The 20816-nt window shown below is 37.6% G+C and overlaps 2 protein-coding genes across 2 annotated transcripts; both read left to right on the top strand.

Moving 5' to 3' along the window:
- The first annotated feature begins 463 nt into the window (after window positions 1-463).
- Window positions 464-1417, top strand: LOC118836509 (olfactory receptor 56A3-like). Its single transcript, XM_036743777.1, has one exon. The coding sequence runs from the start codon at window positions 464-466 to the stop codon at window positions 1415-1417; it is 954 nt and encodes a 317-aa protein (XP_036599672.1).
- Window positions 1418-18966: 17549 nt separating this feature from the next.
- On the top strand, window positions 18967-19911 carry LOC118839306 (olfactory receptor 56A3-like). Its single transcript, XM_036746766.1, has one exon. It carries the CDS (start codon window positions 18967-18969, stop codon window positions 19909-19911), a length of 945 nt encoding a protein of 314 aa, XP_036602661.1.
- Window positions 19912-20816: the final 905 nt, after the last annotated feature.

The following is a 20816-nucleotide window of genomic DNA, read 5'->3' as shown; positions in this document are numbered from 1 at the left end:
CATGTCCTAAGTTGAAAGCACCTTCTTTCTTCTGAAACCCAGTCCTTTAATTCCTAATAGTAGCAGTGAAAGGAAGAAGAGAAAAAGTAAAAGCTTAATGGGCTACTATGGTCAAGTGAAACTTTTTTTCAGTTGTTTTTTGATTTTTTTATGGGAAACATGGAGAGGGGAGAGGAGAGGAAGGGAGGGAGAGGGAAAGGAAGAAGGAAGGAGAGAGAGTAGAAAGAAAGATAGCAAAGTCATAGATTAGATAGGATCATATGGCTTAAGCAAACAGATATGAAAGTGAGCTTTGAATCTAAGAAAAATCATCTTCTCTGAGATTAAAGAAAAGTCGAGAATGAATGAGGACAGTGAGGGGAGTAGAACAAGGAAATGGGGTGGGCTCCTTATTCCAATAAAATATTGTATTTTCCATTTTAGACTCAAACGCTAAGATCCAGGGGAAATTTACATTCTCAGAATGTATGCCACAGTGCTGACTAGCAATAACTCCATGATTGAGGTCTCTGAGTTCCTCCTGAACTGTTTTGTCAGATCTCCAAACTTACAACGCTGGCTTTCACTACCCCTAAGCCTGCTCTTCTTCCTGGCCATGGGGGCAAATGCCATACTTCTAACCACCATCTGGTTAGAGTCATCTCTGCATGAGCCTATGTACTATTTGCTTAGCCTGCTCTCCCTGCTGGACATTGTGCTCTGCCTCACTGTTATCCCTAAAGTGTTGCTCATCTTCTGGTTTGACCTAAGATCCATTAGGTTTTCTGCTTGCTTCCTCCAGATGTATGTCATGAACTGCTTCCTGGCCATGGAATCATGTACCTTCCTGGTCATGGCATATGACCGTTATGTGGCCATCTGTCACCCACTGAGATACCCATCCATATTTACTGATAAATTTGTTGCCAAGGCTGCCATTTTCATAGTGGTCCGAAATGCCCTCCTCACTATTCTCGTTCCTATCCTCTCAGCTAGGCTGCACTACTGCCACTCCAATGTCATTGAAAATTGCATCTGTGCCAACCTATCTGTATCCAAGCTTTCCTCCGATGATATTAAAGTGAACCGCCTTCTTCAATTTGCTGGGGGATGGACACTACTAGGTTCTGACCTCATCCTCATCTTCCTCTCCTACTCCTTCATTCTTCGAGCTGTGCTAAAGCTTAAGGCTAAGGGGGCTGCAGCCAAGGCCATGAGTACATGTGGCTCCCATTTCATCCTCATCCTCTTCTTCAGTACCATCCTGCTGGTATTTGTTCTCACTCATGTGGCTAAGAAGATGGTCTCTACTGATGTACCCATCCTGCTCAATGTCCTGCACCATGTCATCCCTGCAGCTCTCAACCCCATTGTCTATGGAGTCTGGACCCAGGAGATCAAGCAAGGCATTCTGAAGTTACTGAGGAAGAGTCTGTGAAGCAGGAATAAGGGAGGACTTCCTGCTTTCTTGGGGTAGAATGACTCAAGGATCAGCAATAGGGAAGGGACTTCAAAGCTGGGAATGCCATCCCAGGCCTTGTCCAAGATAGAACATGGTTGGACAGCATTATCTGGTCAATGGCCTTTCCCATAGTTCCTTTAGCTTTTCCTGCTTACTTCTTTTCATCCCTCTGAACATATATAACCTATACAAAGATTATAGTCTCTTATAGGCTCAATAAGAATTCAGTCTTGGATTAGCATTTCTTTGCCTTTCACTTTAATGAAATCTTACCTTATTGTTCCGGGATAAGTAGAATGAGGTTAAATGAAGGGAATGAATGTTGCCAAAAGATAATGGGCCTAAAATGTAGTGAAATGGAGGAAGGGGAGCAAGAAATTAGAGGTGGGCAATATGGAAATTAGCTTCTGTGATTAATGCTTACACTTGCTCGCTTAATATGCAGCCATCCTTTTTTCTCTAAATCACCTCTCCAGATACTTCCCTGTGTTCTGCTCATGGATTTAAACTGTCAGAAAACACAGTTCATTCCTAATTCTTCCATTTGTATCATGATAGCCCAGAGGAAGGACTCAGTGAAGTCCAGTCAAGACTTGATTTCCATGTGCTCCATTCCATGTAAATTTTCCACCTTACTTGTGCTAATATGCAGCAGAGTGTGTGAATGGAAGAAACGTGACTGATTAGACAAAAGAGCATGAGACCTCCAAGGAACATGAAAGGGAAAGGAAAGTGGAGCTTATACATTAACATAAGAGGCCAAGAGCAGAGTCATACAGAAGCAAAAATTGGGGCAGGGGGCAGGGGATGGGTAGAATTAGAAGTGACTGTCATGCACAATTTGTGATAAAACAGAACAAAATTCCACAAACTTTTGATCTTATTTTCCTTCCTTCATACTTTCTTTTCTTCTTTTTAAAAATGTAGTTTTAGTCAATATCAATACAGTTTTATTTTTGCTGATTTCCCTCTGCAAGACTTTATCTATTTCTTTGTATACTTCTTATCCATTATCTGTATAGTCCTATAATGTTCCATCACATTAATATGTGTGCATGTATATTTATTTATTTATTTATTTACCCATTCCTGACTGGTAAGACACAGATGTTTTCTATTTTTTGTTCTTATCATTAGAGTAGATTTGAATGTTTTTGTACAGGTGTGTTCATTTTCATATATGTGCACACTTAGGTTATATGTGCATACATATATTATGTAGAGTCTTACCAATGGAATTGCTGAATCGAAAGATATACACTAGGGGTTTTTTTTACCCTTATTTTGTATTGCTATATTACTCTCTATAATATTAACATCCATTTGCAATTCCACCAACAGTGTATTAGAGTTACAGCTCTGACATTGGTTCTTATAAATATTTACTTTTTTAATGTTTTAGAGATATAAGTAGTATCTGAATATTGTCCTGATTTGCATTTACATGATCATTAGGACACTTAAGTATAGTCTATTAGGATCATAGATTTAGGGTGACAAGTTCCTTAAAAGCCAACTAGTCCAGTCTCTTCATTTTACAGAAACATTTTTCTCAGGTGATTATTAGCAGTTTTTATTTCCTACTTTGTAAATTGTCAATTCATGCTCTTTGACCATTGTTCTATTGTATAGTCTGTATTATTAATCATGTAGCTGTGTTTTGATTCCTTTTTGGTCTTAGATGCCAGGCATTATCTGATGTATTTATTGCAAATATTTTACCATCTGTGATTTTAAAATGTTTGGAAGCTTTTAAAAATTATCTTAAATGTTTAGTTTTCATATATGAAGTCATGCTCCTCTTAAAAATTAATTCTGTTAGACTTCTATGAATTGATAGAAAAGAGAATTTTATAGAAATCACTAGGGAATAATACACACACACAAACATACATACACAAACACACCCAGAAAAACCTTTCACTAAAAAGAGAAATAAGAGGAAAAGGAAAGAAGAGAGGGGGGAAAATAAGTAGAGGCTAGATTAAGGAGGGATTGCTCCTAGGCAGAGAAAACTATTTAAATGCGTACAAAAATATTTATAGTAGCTCTTTTTTATGGCAGCAAAGAATTGGATTCTGAAGGGGTCCTCATCAATTGGGGAATAATCAAGTAAGCTATGGTATAGAAATGTGATGGAATACTGTTCTGCTAAAAGAAATGATGGTGAGGGTTTCAGGGAAAACTGGGAAATCTTGTATGAACTAATGCAGAATGAAATGAGCAGAAATTGGAGGACAATTTATATAATGACAATTTTGTAAAGACAAACAACTTTGAAAGACTTAGGACTCTGATCACCTTAGTGACATACCATGATTCCAGGGGACTAATGAAACATGCAGCCCCACCCCGTCTCCCCTTACAAAAAGGTGAATGACTCAGAGAGCAGAATAAGAATTTTTTTTTGATATGTCCAATGCAGAAATTGGTTTTGCTTCATTATAGGTGGTTTGTATCAGGAATTTTGCTTTTCTTTCTTTTTCAACATAAAAGGGGATGGGAAAGAAAGACTTTCAGTCATTGAAATAAAATACATTTTTTAAAGGACAAGAGCAGCGACAAAGAGACTAAGAGAATATAGGATAAAGACAGATCGCAAAATAGACAGAGACATTACTGGTCAGTAAAGAAGGGGTGGAGAAACAAAGATAGAAAAAAACAATATGTTTTAGTTGCTCTCTCTAATAAGACTTCAGAATCAGGGGTCCAATTTCTGAAAATTTTACTTCTGGCAGGGTCTGGAATCCTTGTTACATACATACATACATGCAAACACTGCATTCCATACATCCAATAATAGATTCCAATCAAAGTTTGCAAAATAATAACTACAAATGGTAGTATCAGAACCCATGTATGAGAAGGGCATTCCTTCCAATTGGCTAGAAACAGACAAAATGATGAGTAAAAAAACTATTACTCGTAGGTAATGAAGGATACAGATTTTGGGGGATTTAGTGGTCAGATTTGTCAGAGCTGCAGAGGTTAAATTCATCAGAGCTGCAATAGTCATGTTTACTAAGGTAGATTGGTCTGTATAAGGAGTGGCAGCATCAACAGGCTCTGTTAAGAGGGAAGAAAAGGCAACAGGGACATAAGATTTGAGGAGAGACATCTGCCATGAAGGAATGAAAGTATCTCCTCCAAGCAATGATGTATACTAGGGAAAAAGGTTTTACTTTTATGGGAAAATGTCCAAAAAGCATTTCACAAGTACATATATGTAATACATATAAGTAGATACCCCTTGGCCTACTTCATAGATATGAAGGCAAGAGGAACGACATCAGCAACTTTTGATGGGTTTTTGAGCACAGTTTACTAATAAGACATTTCAACTCTTTATTCACACTTTCAACTTAACTAGAGCTCTTGGGATCACTAGGTGCATGAAATTTAGGAGAAATCCCTAAAGTAGAATAGATTTGAGAGAGAACAGAACCTGTAAAATGAGAACTATGGTCAGAAATTAACTGAGTAGAGGGACCATATCTAGGTATTATCTTTTAAAGAAGCATTTTGCTAGTACAGCAAAGCATAGGGCTAGCTGTGGCCTTAAAGCCAGGAAATGCCTCCACTCAGAGAGTAATTTGATCAAACAATTACAGGACAAACCCAATAATAACCTGCTTTAGGCATATTAATAAAGTCAATCTGTAAATGTTCAAAAGGGGCATAAGTTAAGGGGTGAACACAAAAAACCTTATTTCTAAAAGACTGTTGGTTAAAAGAAGGACAGGTAGGGCATGCTGCCCAAATTTGGAATGCAACAGAAGTTATACTTGGGGCAACCCATCCCCTTTATATTGTATCTACAATTCCCTGTGTGCCATAATGGCCTCCTTTATGTACAAAAAGAAATAATTGATGTTAGAAATTCCTGGGAAGGAGTGGTTTACCATCCTCAATCACCCAGACCCCAGACAACTGTTTTTGCCTTACATGGCCTTTTCCATTTTTCCACTTCAGCACTGTCATAGTGAAGAGGATGCCATTGTTCAGTTGTCAAAGGAAATAGAAGAGATGGCCCTTTCTTTTTTCTCTTTTTCTTTTTTTGAGATGGTCCTTTCAAAGAAGAAAACTTTGTAGCTTCATCTGCTCTATTATTGCCACAATAAACAACGTTAGTACCTTTTGAGCATGCAGAACAGTGGACAATAACTAAGGCCTTAGGTAGATGAATGGCTGAAAGAAGATCTTTAATAAATTTGGCATTAGCAATGACATTTCCCAACAAAGTAAGAAAACCTCTCAGCAACCACAACTTTCCAATTGCATGACAGAACCCAAAAGCATAGTGGAAGTCAGTATAAATAGTAGTACTTTTACTGGCAGCAAAGTGGTATGCCTGTGATTAAGGGAAACTGAGGCACAAAAGTTCAAGCATAATCTACTTGTTGGTAAGGCTAACAACTACCAATAATGGAGGTCAATAATCCCTCAGTGAACAAAGACTCATTCATTCAATCAGAGCATCCTTTTATACAGTCTGCTTATGTAATTCCATTCATTACATAATGTTCATTACCTAATGTCAACTGGTGCCAAGTAAACTAAAATGCTGATTGGTTCATAATTATGATAATTAGCAAAAAACATCTTCCAGAGCCTATGGTAATAGGGATGCAGTCAACATCCTTAGAAAATCCCCAATGCTATATTCCCCTAAACCACAGAAAAAAACATCACAAAGCCAGGTTCAATCATCTTCTATTCATCTTCTTTATCCCTAATGAGGCAGGTTCACTCAAAGTGACATGCATAATCTCCTATCAAGTATCATACTACCAAGGCCTATACACAAATAAATCTAAATCTAAGCTCTAAATCTAAGCCTTTAAAAACTGGTTACAATAGTTACTGCTGTGATTAATAAAATTTCACTACTAATCAATCATCATTTTTTATTTTATTAGTTTTATTCTGAACTTAAGGAACAAAACAGGCGTTTCCGTAATATATTTGAGTAGGGGGAAAAAAGATGATTGTACATGAAACTGCAAATCTATTATTTATAACTTGCTATTCCTTTTAAATACATAATAAAGTTATCATGTAACTTCTTTTTGGATGCAGATAGTATCTTCCTTCACCAGTTCTTTGCAGTTAATTTGAGTTTTATAATAGTCAAAATGATTTAGTCACTCAAAGTTCTTAAAAAACTATTAGTTACTGCATACAATGTTCTCTTGGTTCTGCTCACTTCATTCACTATTTTGCACAAGTCTTTCCATGTTTTTGTGATCCTTGAGCGCATCATTTCTTATAGCACAGTAGGATTCTATTACTATCATATGCCACAACTTGTTCAGCTATTCCACAATTGACAGACATCCCTAAAATTTCCAGTTTTCTGCCACCACAAATAGAGCTACTGTAAGTATTTTACAACATCTGGGTTCTTTTCCTTCTTCCCTAATCACCTTTGGAAACAGACCTAGTAGCAGTATTGCTGGCCCAAAGGATATGGGCAGTTTAATAACTCTTTAAGCATACTCCCAAATCGCTCTCCAAAATGGTTGGATCAGTACACAGTTTCACCAACAGTGAATTAGTGTTCCAATTTTTCCATATCCCCTCCACATTTGTCGCTTTCCTCTTCAATCATTTTAGCCGATCTGACAGGTATAAAATGATATCTCAAGGTTGTTTTAATTTGCATTTCTCTAATCCATGATGATTTGGAGCTTTTTATATGACTCTAAATTGTTTTGATTTCTTCATTAGAAAACTGCTTGTTCATATCCTTTGACCATTTATCAATTGGGAAATGACTCATTCTTATAGAGCTGATAAAGTTCTTTATATATTTGAGATACGACACCTTTGTCTGAGAAATTGTCTGTAATTTTTCCCCAATTTTCTACTTTCCTTCTGATCTTGGCTCCACTGGTTTTATTTGTGCAAAACCTTTTTAATTTAATATAATTGAATTTATCCATTTTATACTTCACAATGCTCTCTATCTCTTATTTATTAAAAAATTGCTTGCCTGTCCAAAAGGTTGATAGGTAATATGTTTCATGTTCTTTAAATGTTTTTGTAGTATTTCTCTTTGTATCTAGGTTATGTATCCATTTTGACCTTGTCTTGGTAAATGGCATAAGATATTGGTCTATGTTCAATTTCTGCTAGATTTCTTTCCAGCTTTCCCAACAGTTTTTACCAAATTATGAATTCTTATCCTAAAAACTTAAGTCTTTATACTTGTCAAACACAAGGTTGCTATAGTCATTTGCTGTGTAGATTGGATATCCACTCTGTTCCACTGATCTACCTTTCTATTTCTTAGCCAATATCAGATAGTTTGGATAATTACTGCCTTATGATATAATTTAAGGTCTGGTGCTGCTAAACCTCCTTTGTTAACATTTTTTGTTAGTTCCTTTGATATTCTTGAAATTCTGTTCTTCCCAATGAATTTTGTTATTATTTTTTTCTAACTCAGTAAAATAATTTTTGGTAATTTGGTTGAGATGGCATTGAATATATAGATTATTTTAAGTAAAATTGTCATTTTTATCATACTGGCCCTACCTACACATGAACAATTAATATTCGTCCAGCTATTTAATCTGATTTTATTTGTATAAAAAGTTTTTTTATATATATTTTTGCTCATATAGTTCCTGGGTTTGTTTTGGCAGGTATACTTCCACATATTTTATACTGTTTAGGGTTATTTTAAGTGGGGTATCTCTTACTATCTCTTGCAGGGTTTTTTATGATATATTGGAATGCTGGTGATTTATATCGATTTACTTTTTATCCTGCTACTTTGCTCAAATTATTCATTGTTTTAACTAACTTTTTAGTTGAGTCTGGAATTTTCCAAGCATATCATCATACCATCTGCAAAAAAGATAGCTTTATTACCTCATTTCCTATTGTGATTCCTTCTATTTCTTTTTCTTCTCTTATTGCTACTATTAGGGTTTCCAATACAATTTTGAATAATACTGGTGACAGTGGGCATCCTTGGTATTGATCTTACTGAGATGGCTTCCAGCTTATTCCTATTACAAATGATGCTTGCTTATGATTTTAGGTAAATACTTTTTATCATTTTAAGGAAAAATCCACTTATACCTATCCTTTCAAGTGTTTTTAATAGAGATGAGTGTTGTGTGTTTTCAAAAGCTTTTTCTGCATCTATTGATCTAATCATATGACTTTGGTTACTTTTATTACTGATATCTAATAATCAATTTTACAATACCTTTTGACCCTGAGATTTCTACTACTAAACACATACCTCAGGAAGGTAAATGACAGAAAAAAACCCATACACTCCAAAATATTTATAGCAGTATTTTTAGTAGCAAAGGATTGGAAATAAATTAGATGCCCATCATTTGAGAAGTGGCTAATGAATTGTGGCATATGAATGTAATAATATATAATCATTTAACAAAAACTGATAAATTTGGTGAGAATGAAGAAGCATGGGAAGATATCTATGAGCTAATACAAAATAAAGTGAGGAAAACCAAATAAAAGGGATATACTTATTGATTATATCAATGTAAATGGAAATAACAGCAAAGCAATTAAAATTGAATGCTGCAAAATTATAATGAACAAACTTGACCCCAAAAGAGAGATGTTATGGGGTATCTGGCAGATTATGGAAGGGAAATATCACATGTGCTCCTAAACACAATTATGTCATTGCATGTTTCTTTTTTTAAATCATTGTTACTAAGAATGACCCTCTGCATAGAGGAAGGAGGAAGTATATATTAGGAAATAAGGTCAAACACAACTAATGAAAATAAAATATTTTTTAAATTAAAATTTCATACTTAATTTCTTGAATGCCAATACCACAGATAATGGGACTGAGGACTGGAGAGATTAGGTGGTTCAGGAAAGAGTTGAAATGACACTTTAGCAAATAGCTTGAGAGTTATGATTATGCAGATTAATTATCATAGGATAATAGTTTTAAAACTGGAAGTTTTGAAACTGCCTCATTTTCTGGTGAGGGAACACAGATTCAAGGAAAGATAGTGATTGTCTGAAGGTCACAAAGGTAGCAGAACATACAAAGCATAGTATCATAGACCTAGAATTGAAAGGGACCTCAGAGGCCAACTAGATTGGCACCAACACTTTATTGATGAGAAAACAGAGACCCAGGAAGGCTAAGTGATTAGCCCAGTTTTATGTAAGTAGTATGTCTCAGAGGTGAAGTGTGGACCCAGGTCCTCTGACTCCAGAGCCACCAGAGATCTCCATGTTGCACCCCAAGTCCAGTGTTCATTCAGTCCCACGATGGATATATCCAGATAGGAAATACATGCACGAAGATATCAAAGAGGTGTATGATGGGAAAATATTGAAGACAGTTGAGAATGAGGGATAGTGGATAAATATCCTGAATGTTTCATTGTGTTCTGCTGGCTGAGTAGGGGCAGTTAGATGGTACAATGGATACAATGCCAGGCCTGCTGTCAGTAAGACCTGAGTTCGTATATGACCTTAGACACTTTCTTTCTTCCTTCCTACCTTCCTTTCTTTCTTTCTTTGCTTCTTTCTTTCCTTATCTCTCTCTCTCTCTCTCTCTCTCTCTCTCTCTCTCTCTCTCTCTCTCTCTCTCTCTCTTTCTCTCTCTCTCTGTCTCTCTCTCTCTCTCTCTCTCTCTCTCACACACACACACACACACACACACACACACACACACACAAAACCTTGAACCCAGTTCACTCTGAAGCTGATAGATTGACCACAATAGGTCCTTGCCCAAGCTCCATTTAATGACTGTGTTTTGGACCTCCTACATTAGAGTGAATGTCAATTGTAACTGTTTCTCTTTGGAACAGTAACCAGGGTCTTCCCCTCCCAGCTTGATTTTTTTTTCTTTTTTTCTAATTAAAGGGGCCATCCCTTGACTCACTTCTTAACAAGGCCTATTCATCGAATGGGCGTTACCTCACTCTAAGTGAAGACGTGAAAACGCCTTAGCCTAAAAGGGCCAGGGTCTCCCATTGCATCCTGGGTCATCTCCAGTCATCCTAATGAATATCTGGTCACCAGATCCAGATGGCTCAGGAGGAGAAAGTGAGTCTGATGACCTTGCCCAGTCCTCCCTCACTCAAATCAAAGTCAACTACAAGTCATTTCATCATTTCCCTGATGTCATGGTGCTCTTCAAAAACAAAGGACAAACACAACAAGCTGTATGACCACGGACAAGCTATTAACCACTGTTCTCCTCAGTTTCCTCATCTGTGAAATGGGGTAATAATAGTACCTACCTCCAAGTGTTGCAGTGAGGATCAAAAGAGATGATTGTAAAGTGCTTTGCAGTGCCTGGCACATAATGTGAACTATATACATGTAAGCACTTATTTCAATTATTATTTTTCATGTAATGCTAAGCAAGAGACATGGACAGAAGGTCCCTGGAGCAGCAGGTGGACCTCTGTGAGTCTTTATAGAAGGACAAAGACAACAGTTTCTCAGAATGAGAATTCACTGAAATGAGTTTGGAACTGCATCAATTGAGATCTCCCTTAAATGAAATCCCAGAATCACTATAGAGCATTGAATTTGGAATCTCACATTCATGAGTACAAATCTGGCTTCAGAAACTTACTAACTGTGTGACCCAGGGGAAGTCATTTAATCCTGTTTGCCTCAGTTTCCTCATCTGTAAAAGGAGCTAGAGAAGGAGATAGCAAACCATTCCAGTTTCTTTACCAGGAAAACTCCAAATAGGGTCACAAAGAATCAGATACAATGGAACAACAACAAAATTTATTCCTCATCTGACTATAAGCTCCACGAGGGCAAGACTACATTATATATAAGAATCCTGTTTGTCTGCCTAGCTGCTGAACTTACAGATTTGTGTATAGTAGGTGCTTTAAAAAGTTTTTCTGAATTTAAATGGGAATGGGCAGTGGTTGTAATATAAAGATGAGAGTAGGGTTGTGCTGATAAATATATAACAACCTGCTCCATATGAACAACACCATTTAAAGTTTATTCTGCATTATATATATGTTGTCTCCCTCACTTTCTTGACTCTAGAAAATTAACAAAACAATAAATCAAGCCCTGATTTATAGCTTTTGCCAATTTCTGAAATATAAATACTCAAACTGAAAATCTAACAGTAGGTTCTCCAAGTGGTTCAAGCTAGTTTCAGCACACCCCTGGATGAGGACAGTGCAAACCTTTATGTTCTGAAACTAAGTTATGTGGAGAAGAGAGTAGGGAACAGGGCTAAACCATCACTAGGATTATACCTCAAGTAGGCACAGAATTAGGAAAGAGATAAGAGCCTGACAGTCTTGAATAGAACAGATATTGTTGTGGGCTTCCTTTCACTAATTTATTTAATTTCAGAAAGACAGCATAGTACAATGGATAAAGAATTGACCTAGGAACTATGGAAGACTTAGTTTCAAGCCTCATGTCTGATTAAGTATTGGAGGTATGGCCCTGGGCAAGACCCTTAACCTCCACATACATTGGGCAACCTTCTTTTTTAATTAATTAATTAATTTTTAGTTTTCGACACTCACTTTTATGAGATTTTGAGTTCTAAATTTTTCTCCCTCCCTCCCTTCCCCTCTCCCAAGATGGCATGAAATCAGATGTTGGCTACACATGTACTATCATATTAAACATATTTCCACATTAGTCATGTTGCAAAAGAAGAATCAGAACAAAAGGGGAAAACCATGAGAAAGAAAAAAAAAGAGAAAATAGTACGCTTCAATCTTCTTTCAGACTCCGTAGTTCTTTCTCTGGATATGGATAGCAGGGTCAACTTTCTAAAAATCTAAGTTGCAAAGTAATTGATTTGAGGATCTGGTTTGGTAAAGGCAGCTCTCTCACAAGAGTCTGCCTGCATGAACAATATAAGGTAACAAATACACACACATACACATGCACACAGACACACACACAAACCTGCCCATGCTGTGGATTCCATCCCCATTGAACATGGGTTTAAATAGATCTGGTCTCCTATATAAAATATAGGAGGCTTTCATAGACCCTCCCAGAATGTGTGGGAGAAGCCCAGGTTCCACTGAATGGGTATGAGAGAGCCTGATTTTCACCACAAATTTGTAGGTGAAGCCCCAATATCAGTGATAAAGTACAGGAAGAAATCAGCTGCTCTGAAGAGTTTGAAAGGTCCTGGATATTGAAAAAGCAGTGCAAGATTCCTCTCTCCTTTTTTCAGTTTTCCTTGAATAAATGTGGGAGACTCAAGACCAGAGTTGTTCTGGTAGCTCTTTAACAACCAGCTCTCTCAAGGGAGAAAAAATCATACTTATCACATTTTTCATTATTAACATTTTCTCCATCACTTTCTTAAGTCTAGAAAATCTACAAAAAATAAATTAAGCCCTGGTTAGTAGCATTTGTAAATTTCTTAGCTGTAAGTGCTCACATTGAAAATTTAACAATCAGCTCTTGCAAAGGAAACTTTGAGATGGCTCCAGTACACTCCTGCTCAAGATCCCTCTAAACATGGCCAGGAAGGATCTGGTGGTCACGCACAGAAGAGGTGCAAAAACTGAACTGGGCCTATTCATTGACCCATATGGGGAGGGGGGCATGTTTGTGTGTTCTGGAGCCTATGTGGATGTGTATAGACATAGCACATACTGACGAGGCCCACCCTGTCCCTGACATACAAAGCAGGTACATTCACTCTGATAGACCAGATTAATCTGAGAGCCAAGGAATTTTTTTTCTAGTCTGTACCAATAAAATATCTTGGGATTCTCCCTTATTCAGATTTAGACTCTTAAGACCTAAATGATTCTCTGTCTCTCCCATCCTGCCCAAGGGATCAGGATGGGAGGATGCCCATAGGACTCTGTCCCTTAGGCGCCAGCCTAAGCTGCACAAATTGCACTTGCAATTTGGAGAGATGGGGGACGTAAAAGCCTATTGAGACCTGCATAATAAACCAAAGTGCATGGAGCATCCTCAGGACAGGTTCCTAGTTTCAAAGGACTGAGAACACCATAAAAAAGGTCAGGCAGAATAGCCGTTACCATTCTCCCAGGGATAAAAGAGTCCTAGGTTTGCAGCAAGACTGGTGAAAATGTGGGATAGTTTTGATGGGACTTATTTCACTTAGAACCTTGGATCTTTTTTCTCTTCTAATCCTAGTGTCAGTCATAAAATCCCTTTAATTACGATAAAGGTCCCATTCCTATATTTAAGGACTTCAAAGCACTTCCCAACAAAAACTATATAAGGTAAGTATTGTAAATATTTTTTCCCTACTTTACAAAGGAGAGAATTTTGTTGCCCAGAGATGTTAAATGACAAGATGTTAAATGACTTGCCGAAGACCACAAAATTTTAAGTTCCAAAGCTGAGACATCTAAACTAGTATTTGGGATCTAAGAGTTGGACTCAACTCTGCCATCCCATCTCTCTATTATGATGAATAACATTGAGAGCAAATGAGGTCCGAGATAAATTTTGGCTCAGTATGAGCAAGAGCTTTCTCATGACATTGTACAACGCTGGATGCTTGAGTTCACATAGAGAGCTCAAAGTCACAGGAAGAATTCACACAGAGGCTAATTACCTCTTAGTAATGGCGTAGTAGAGCAACTAGGTGGTTCTGTGGATAGAGCACTGGGTCTAGTGTCAGATATTTATTAGCTGTATGACCCTGAGCAAGTCATTTAACCCCTATTAGCCTTAGTTCTTCGTCTGCAAAAACGGGGACACATGAGAGAAGAAAGTAGCAAAACACTTCAGTATCTTTGCCAAGAAAACTTCATGGACTTTGTCCATGGGTTCATGTAGAATCAGACATTACTGAAAGACTGAATAACAACAAATGGTATGGTAACGCTTCCCATTTGGAGGTTGAAGGTGAGGGGAGTTTTTTTTAACTGGATGATGTTAAGTATTCCTCCAATTCTGAGACACTGATTTGATAACCCAAGACAGAGAGATCTGCTAAGCATTAACGGGGTGAGGGCTCCTGATTCCAAGGAACCAAGGAAATTGAGAGAATCTTGGGGTTCCCTCCTTCTAAGAGTCTAGAAATGAGAAGCCATTAAGTACCAATTCTGTCTTGGCCGTTGCTTCTCTGATTCCTAAACCAAGGGTGAAGAGGAATAGAATGGTTATTTTTCTGTTTCTGTACTTTATTTTTTATATTTCTATCTTTTATTATTTACAAAGTAACATGTTCACAACAACCTTATAAGTGGTATGTTACAGTCATCATTTAAAAAAATAAATGAAGAAATTGAAGCCCAGAAATATTAAATGTTTGCTCAAAGTTACACACTAAATGAGACAGAGGAAGAGTGTAGACTCAAATCCAGATCTTCTGACTCTAATTCCAGTGATAGTAAAGGGGACAAAGGAGGAAGAAAAGAGGCAGGCGGGCAATGTGTTGGTATCTTCTTATATTCTCACAATAGATTGTGGGGGTGACCCAGAGTCTCCAACTTTTTTACCCTACTTCTCTGAGCAGTCTGCATCCTTTTAACTCCAGTTGCCTTGGTATTCAGACCAGAGCTAATTCCCAGAAGAACACTGAATCATCCTGGTAGTCAGAGGGATGGGTTCTTTTTTATCTATGACTCTTCTCTATGGCCCTGGTGTTAGGTCTTTAGCTTCTTATTCCACTACATAAATGTTAGTTATTATCATTGGTATTTGGTGGTGCTATTATTATTAACATTATCATTATTATTATTATTATTATTAATTATTCACTCTTTATCTCTGAACCTTTTCTGCATAATCAATAGCAAAAGCTACATATTCTTGGGCTGGCTATCTTAGGGAAAACCGGAGTTCCTTTTCTCCAGACATGAGAACTCTCTTTCATGAGGTATCACAGAGATAGAGAAGATCTAGCTGTATCTAGACCATGGGATATGTCTCTTCAAGAGACCTTTTTGTTCACTTAGCTGTTTCCTCCTCCCCCATCCCTATGCCTAGCCTACTACTGCCCCTCCATGACTCCCAAGAATTCTATATCCTCTTTCTAATGTTATCTGTTTTGACATTCAAATTAAACTTGATTCATTCCTACTTCTCCATCAGGATCAGTCAATTAGCATTTATTAAATGCCTACTGTGTACCAGACACTTTACAGACGTCATCTCATTTGATCTGCACAAGAATACTTGGAGTAGGTGCCATTATTATCCTCATTTTACAGTTAAGGAAACTAAAGCCACAGAGGTGAAGTACTTGCCTAGGGTCACATAAATATTTGAGGATGGATTTCACTCTGCATCCAGTGTTCTGTCCACTGTACTGCCTAGCTCCCTTTTCAGAACAGTAGAATGTCCCAGAGCTCATGCTATCTTGGAGTAGTGTCCTATGGAACAGAGGGTCACACTTCAATGACATGTTGAGACATTGGAGTAGTAATTTTGTAGAAGTTCATTTACATATAAAAAATAATGCAAAATACTTGAGAGGAGGGGAGAAATTAGTAACTGGTGGGAAGGGATAAGTAAAGGTCTTATGTACAAGGTGGTAATCGAGCTGAGTTTCTCAGAGGAAGAGAGGGAGTACATTCCAGGTGTAGGAGACAGCCAGTGCAAAGGCATTGATAATGCAAACCAGTCCTGTGAAAAACAGCAAATAGTCCAGTGTAACTGGATTGTAGAGTACATGAAAGGGAAAAAAAGTTTAAGAAGCCTGGAAAGGTATGGCGGGGGGATGGTAAAGAGCTTTAATTTCCAAACAAAGAGTTTTATACTTTATCCAGAGAGATAGTAATAAGGAATCACTGGAGCTTTCTGAGTAGAGAAGTGACATGATCAGACCTGCACTTTAGGAAAATCACTATGGCAGCTAAGTAAAGAATGAATTGGAATTGGGAGAGAGATGTGGCAGGAAGAACAATTAGAAGGTTATTGCATCATTGCCCATTTCTGAGGTGATAAATACTTGTCCTAAGGTGTTGACTTTGTGAGTGAAGAGAAAAGAACATATGTACAAGATCTTATGAAGTTAGAAATAATAAAATGTGACAACAGATTGGATATGTAGGATGAGTGAGAGTGAGGAGTTTGGGATGGTTTCCAGAGAAAGATAATGAGTTCTGTTTTTGACTTGTTGAGTTTGAAATGTTAAGATATTCATTTTGAGATGTCAAAAAAGGATAGTGCTATCCTTAGCTAGAACAGGGAAGATATGAACAAGGATGGGTTTGTTGGGAAAGAAAATAAGGTTCATGTTAGTGACCTGAAGAAATAAGTATCTGAAGCAGGATTTGAAGAGAGGTCTTCCTGACTCCAAACCCACACTCTATCCACTTCAAAATGGCACTCATTGAAACCATTACAAATATATGCTATTCATCTAATATCAATTGGACTTTCAATGCTGCACATTAATCTTTGCAATTATCTGTTATTGATTCTATTAAATCTGCAGAACAACTGTTTCAAAATGTCTTTTCTCCAGCTTCAAACTTTCAGGTCTTTCCAATATCCATTCACATATGATGGCCTTTGCTCCTACTTACTGAGATGGGGGCCATCTGCTATGAACTTCTCAGCTCTCCTACACTTTTCAATGTCCTCACCCATCCTCCCTGAAAAGGATCAGGACACATTCCTTTCAGAAGGCTAACTAGTCAACTCATCCATAAAATCCTATCCCTTCCTCTACTCCCTTTTCTATGACTTTACTTCATCCACCATCTTTTCTCATGCATCCTCAGCTTCTCTCATGGTGTACTGGTTCCTTCTAATCAGTCTTCACATTATATTTTTTTAAAAATTCTTTCTCTACTTCATACTAAAGGTATTATCTTTTCTCTCCTCAATACTTACTATAAAATTTATGAGTAGGCTACACTTGCTGCCTTTATTTCCTTACCACCTACTTGTTCATTAAAATATTGCAATCCAATGTGTCAGCACTTTTCTTGTTATCCAGTCATGTCTGACTCTTTGTGACCCCATGGACCACAGCACATCAGGCCTTTCTATCTTCCACTGTCTCCTGAAGTCTGTTCAAGCTCATGTCCATTGCTTTCATGACACTATCTGTCCATCTTATCCTCTACTGTCTCCTTCCCCTTTGCCTTCAATCTTTCCCAACATAAGAACTTTTCCAATGAGTCCTGTCTTCTCATTTTATGATCAAAGTATTTAAGCTTCAGCTTCAGTTTTGGGCCTTCCAATGAATATTCTGAATTAATTTCTTTAAGTATTGACTGATATTCTACCTGTCCATGGGACTCTCAAAAGTCTTCTCCAGCACCACAATTTGAAAGCATTGATTCTGTGGGGATCAATTTTACCTATAGTGCAACTCTCACAGCCATACATTACTGCAGAAAAAAAGCAACATAGCTTTGACTCTGCAGACCTTTGTTGGCAAGGTTATATCTCTGCTTTTTAGTATGCCATCATGAATTGGCATAGCTTTCCTTCCAAGGAAAAAGGGTCTTTTAATTTCATGGCTGCAGTTGTGCAATGATCTTTGATCCCAAGAATATAAAATCTGACACTTTTTCCATTTCTTCTCCCTCTATTTGCCAGGAAATGGTGGTACCATATTAAGCATCAGGCCAACTTTTACATTTTCCTCTTTCACTCTCATCAAAAGGCTTCTTGATTTTTCACTTTCTGCATATCTATGTCTGCATTATAGTACTAAAATTGCTCTCTTATGTGACAAGGATGCCCTCCTTAATCACTACATCCTACCTATTTTCCTATCCTCTTCTATACTTGCCAATGTGGACTATCCTTTCTTATGCTTTTATCTTTTCAGCTTCCAGCTTCCCCTCATTTTTATCCTGCTCTTTTTCTGACCACTCTTGTGTCCCTTTTTCTTGTATCATATTGTCCTTCTATCACTTAAATATGGGTGTATCCTAGTATTAGTCCTCTTTTCTTTCTCTTTACTCTCCAGTGGTTATCTCATATCGAAGTTCATGGCATTAGGCATCATCTTTATGGAGATAATTTTCAGTTCTATGTCCACCAAAATGTCTCCCAGATACCTCCCATATTTACAACTTCTTGCTGGAGATCTCCAATTAGATAGCCTGCCAGCACCTCAAATTTAACATGTCCCAAATTTAACTCTCCTTTTATTCCCCAAAACCTTTCTTTTCCCTAAGAAGGGAAAGTAAGAGGAGGAAGAAGAGCAAGGCTTAAAATTTATAAAGACAGGAAAAAAGGTTTTTGCTATTTCTTTAGGATAGGAAACATAACTGTGGTTAAAGTTAAGGAACTTATACAGCAGGAGATAATAAAAGTATTGTGTAAGAAATGGGATGATTATTCAAGCAAGGTTATAAATGTGTTTTGGAGTGGAATATTCCAAGGGTAGAGATGGAAAGGACAGCTTGAGCAATGAAAAAAATCAAATCCTCCTCTGATACTGGAGGAGAAAGAAAACATAATGAGAACCCTGGGAGGAATGGAAGAAAGGAGTGGAGTGAGTTCTCCACTCCACCAGAATGTTCTGTGTTCCTATCTCTAGGCTCAGATGCTAAGATCCAAGGTAAAGCTGAACCCTCAGAACCCACACCAAGATGTTGCCCAGCAATAGCTCCTCAACAACTGAGATCTCTGAGTTCCTCCTGAACTGTTTTGTCACATCTCCAATCTGGCAGCGCTGGCTCTCCCTGCCCCTGAGCCTACTTTTCCTCTTGGCCATGGGGGCCAATGCCACCCTCCTAATCACCATTCGACTGGAGGCCTCTCTGCACGAGCCCATGTACTACCTGCTCAGCCTGCTCTCCCTGCTGGACATCGTACTCTGCCTCACTGTTATCCCCAAGGTCCTGATCATCTTCTGGTTTGACCTCAGACCCATAAGCTTCTCTGCTTGCTTCCTCCAGATGTATATCATGAACTGCTTCCTGGCCATGGAGTCTTGTACCTTCTTGATAATGGCATATGATAGATATGTTGCCATCTGCCACCCACTGCGCTACCCATCCATCATCACTGATCAATTTGTTGCCAAGGCTGCCATTTTCACAGTGGCCAGGAATGCTGTTGCCACTGTGCCCATCCCTATTCTCTCAGCTCGGCTACACTATTGCCATTCTAATGTCATTGAGAATTGTATCTGTGCCAACTTGTCAGTGTCCAAACTTTCTTGTAATGATGTTACAATCAACCGTCTCTACCAGTTTGCAGGGGGATGGACATTGCTAGGTTCTGACCTCATTCTCATCTTCCTCTCCTACTCCTTCATTCTTCGAGCTGTGCTAAAGCTTAAGGCTAAGGGGGCTGCAGCCAAGGCCATGAGTACATGTGGCTCCCACTTCATCCTCATTCTCTTCTTCAGCACCATTCTGCTGGTCTTTGTTCTCACTCATGTGGCCAAAAAGATGGTCTCTCCTGATGTGCCCATCTTGCTCAATGTCCTGCACCATGTCATCCCTGCAGCTCTTAACCCCATTGTCTATGGAGTCCGGACCCAGGAGATCAAGCAAGGCATTCTGAAGTTACTGAAGAAGAGTCTATGAAGTGGCAATGAATGCACTGTACACTTAGGGCCTTCCACTTTCTACTTCACCTCCTCCTCTCTTTTCTACTTCTCCTCCACCTTCATAATTATGATCAGTTCTAGTTTTGATGATTCCACAATTTGGCATATCATGTAGATTTTTTTATTTCTGCTTCTATGTTTCATATTTGTTTTAGGGGTAGCATAATATTCCATTGCTCAAAGACATAATTTTTATCCATTTTTCAATTGCTGGACATTTGGGTTGTTTGTAATATTTTTGCTACTGAAAATCTTTTGTAATAGATTTGTACAATTAATATTTTGCAACAGTATTTTTACGAAGTATTTGGAAAATTATCCTCCTTACATAAATAATTTTGTACAGATTTTCCCTTTTACCCCCTTCGTTTAATGTTTTTTGATTGGATCACTATCAATGGATTCATAAGGTTGAAAGATATAGTCAGTTTTATTACTGATATGTTGCACTGCCATATTGTCATCCAAAATCTTTGAACAAATCCAGTCCCGTCAATATACATTAACGAACCTATTTTCCCACAGACCCCACCTACTTTGGGTTTTATATTTCACTTTTTTAATATTCTAACTAATGTTAGTGGTATCTAAAAATTATGTTCACTTGCATTTCTCTGATAAGTTTGAGGTTATTAACAGCTGTACTTTCTAACTTTTAAATTGTTTGTTGATGTGTTAATATCCTTTAACTATTACTCATTTGTGTGTGCATACATATATTTATTATGTATGGATGTATATATGCATGTATTTATCATGTATGTGTACATATAAATATATATGTGTGTGATTAGTGTTGTGCAATTTTGGTAATAGTAGCTCATAAAGTTATATAAGCATATATGTATATATGCATAAATATTATAGATACACATATATACA

The sequence above is a fragment of the Trichosurus vulpecula genome, chromosome 2 (assembly GCF_011100635.1).
Source record: "Trichosurus vulpecula isolate mTriVul1 chromosome 2, mTriVul1.pri, whole genome shotgun sequence".
Classification (NCBI taxonomy): Eukaryota; Metazoa; Chordata; class Mammalia; order Diprotodontia; family Phalangeridae; genus Trichosurus; species Trichosurus vulpecula.
This window is presented reverse-complemented; position numbering and strand designations above follow the sequence as displayed.

Excerpts from the sequence above, each read along its gene's own strand:
- LOC118836509 (XM_036743777.1), top strand. The coding sequence starts at position 464 with ATGTATGCCACAGTGCTGACTAGCAATAACTCCATGATTGAGGTCTCT.
- LOC118839306 (XM_036746766.1), top strand. The coding sequence starts at position 18,967 with ATGTTGCCCAGCAATAGCTCCTCAACAACTGAGATCTCTGAGTTCCTC.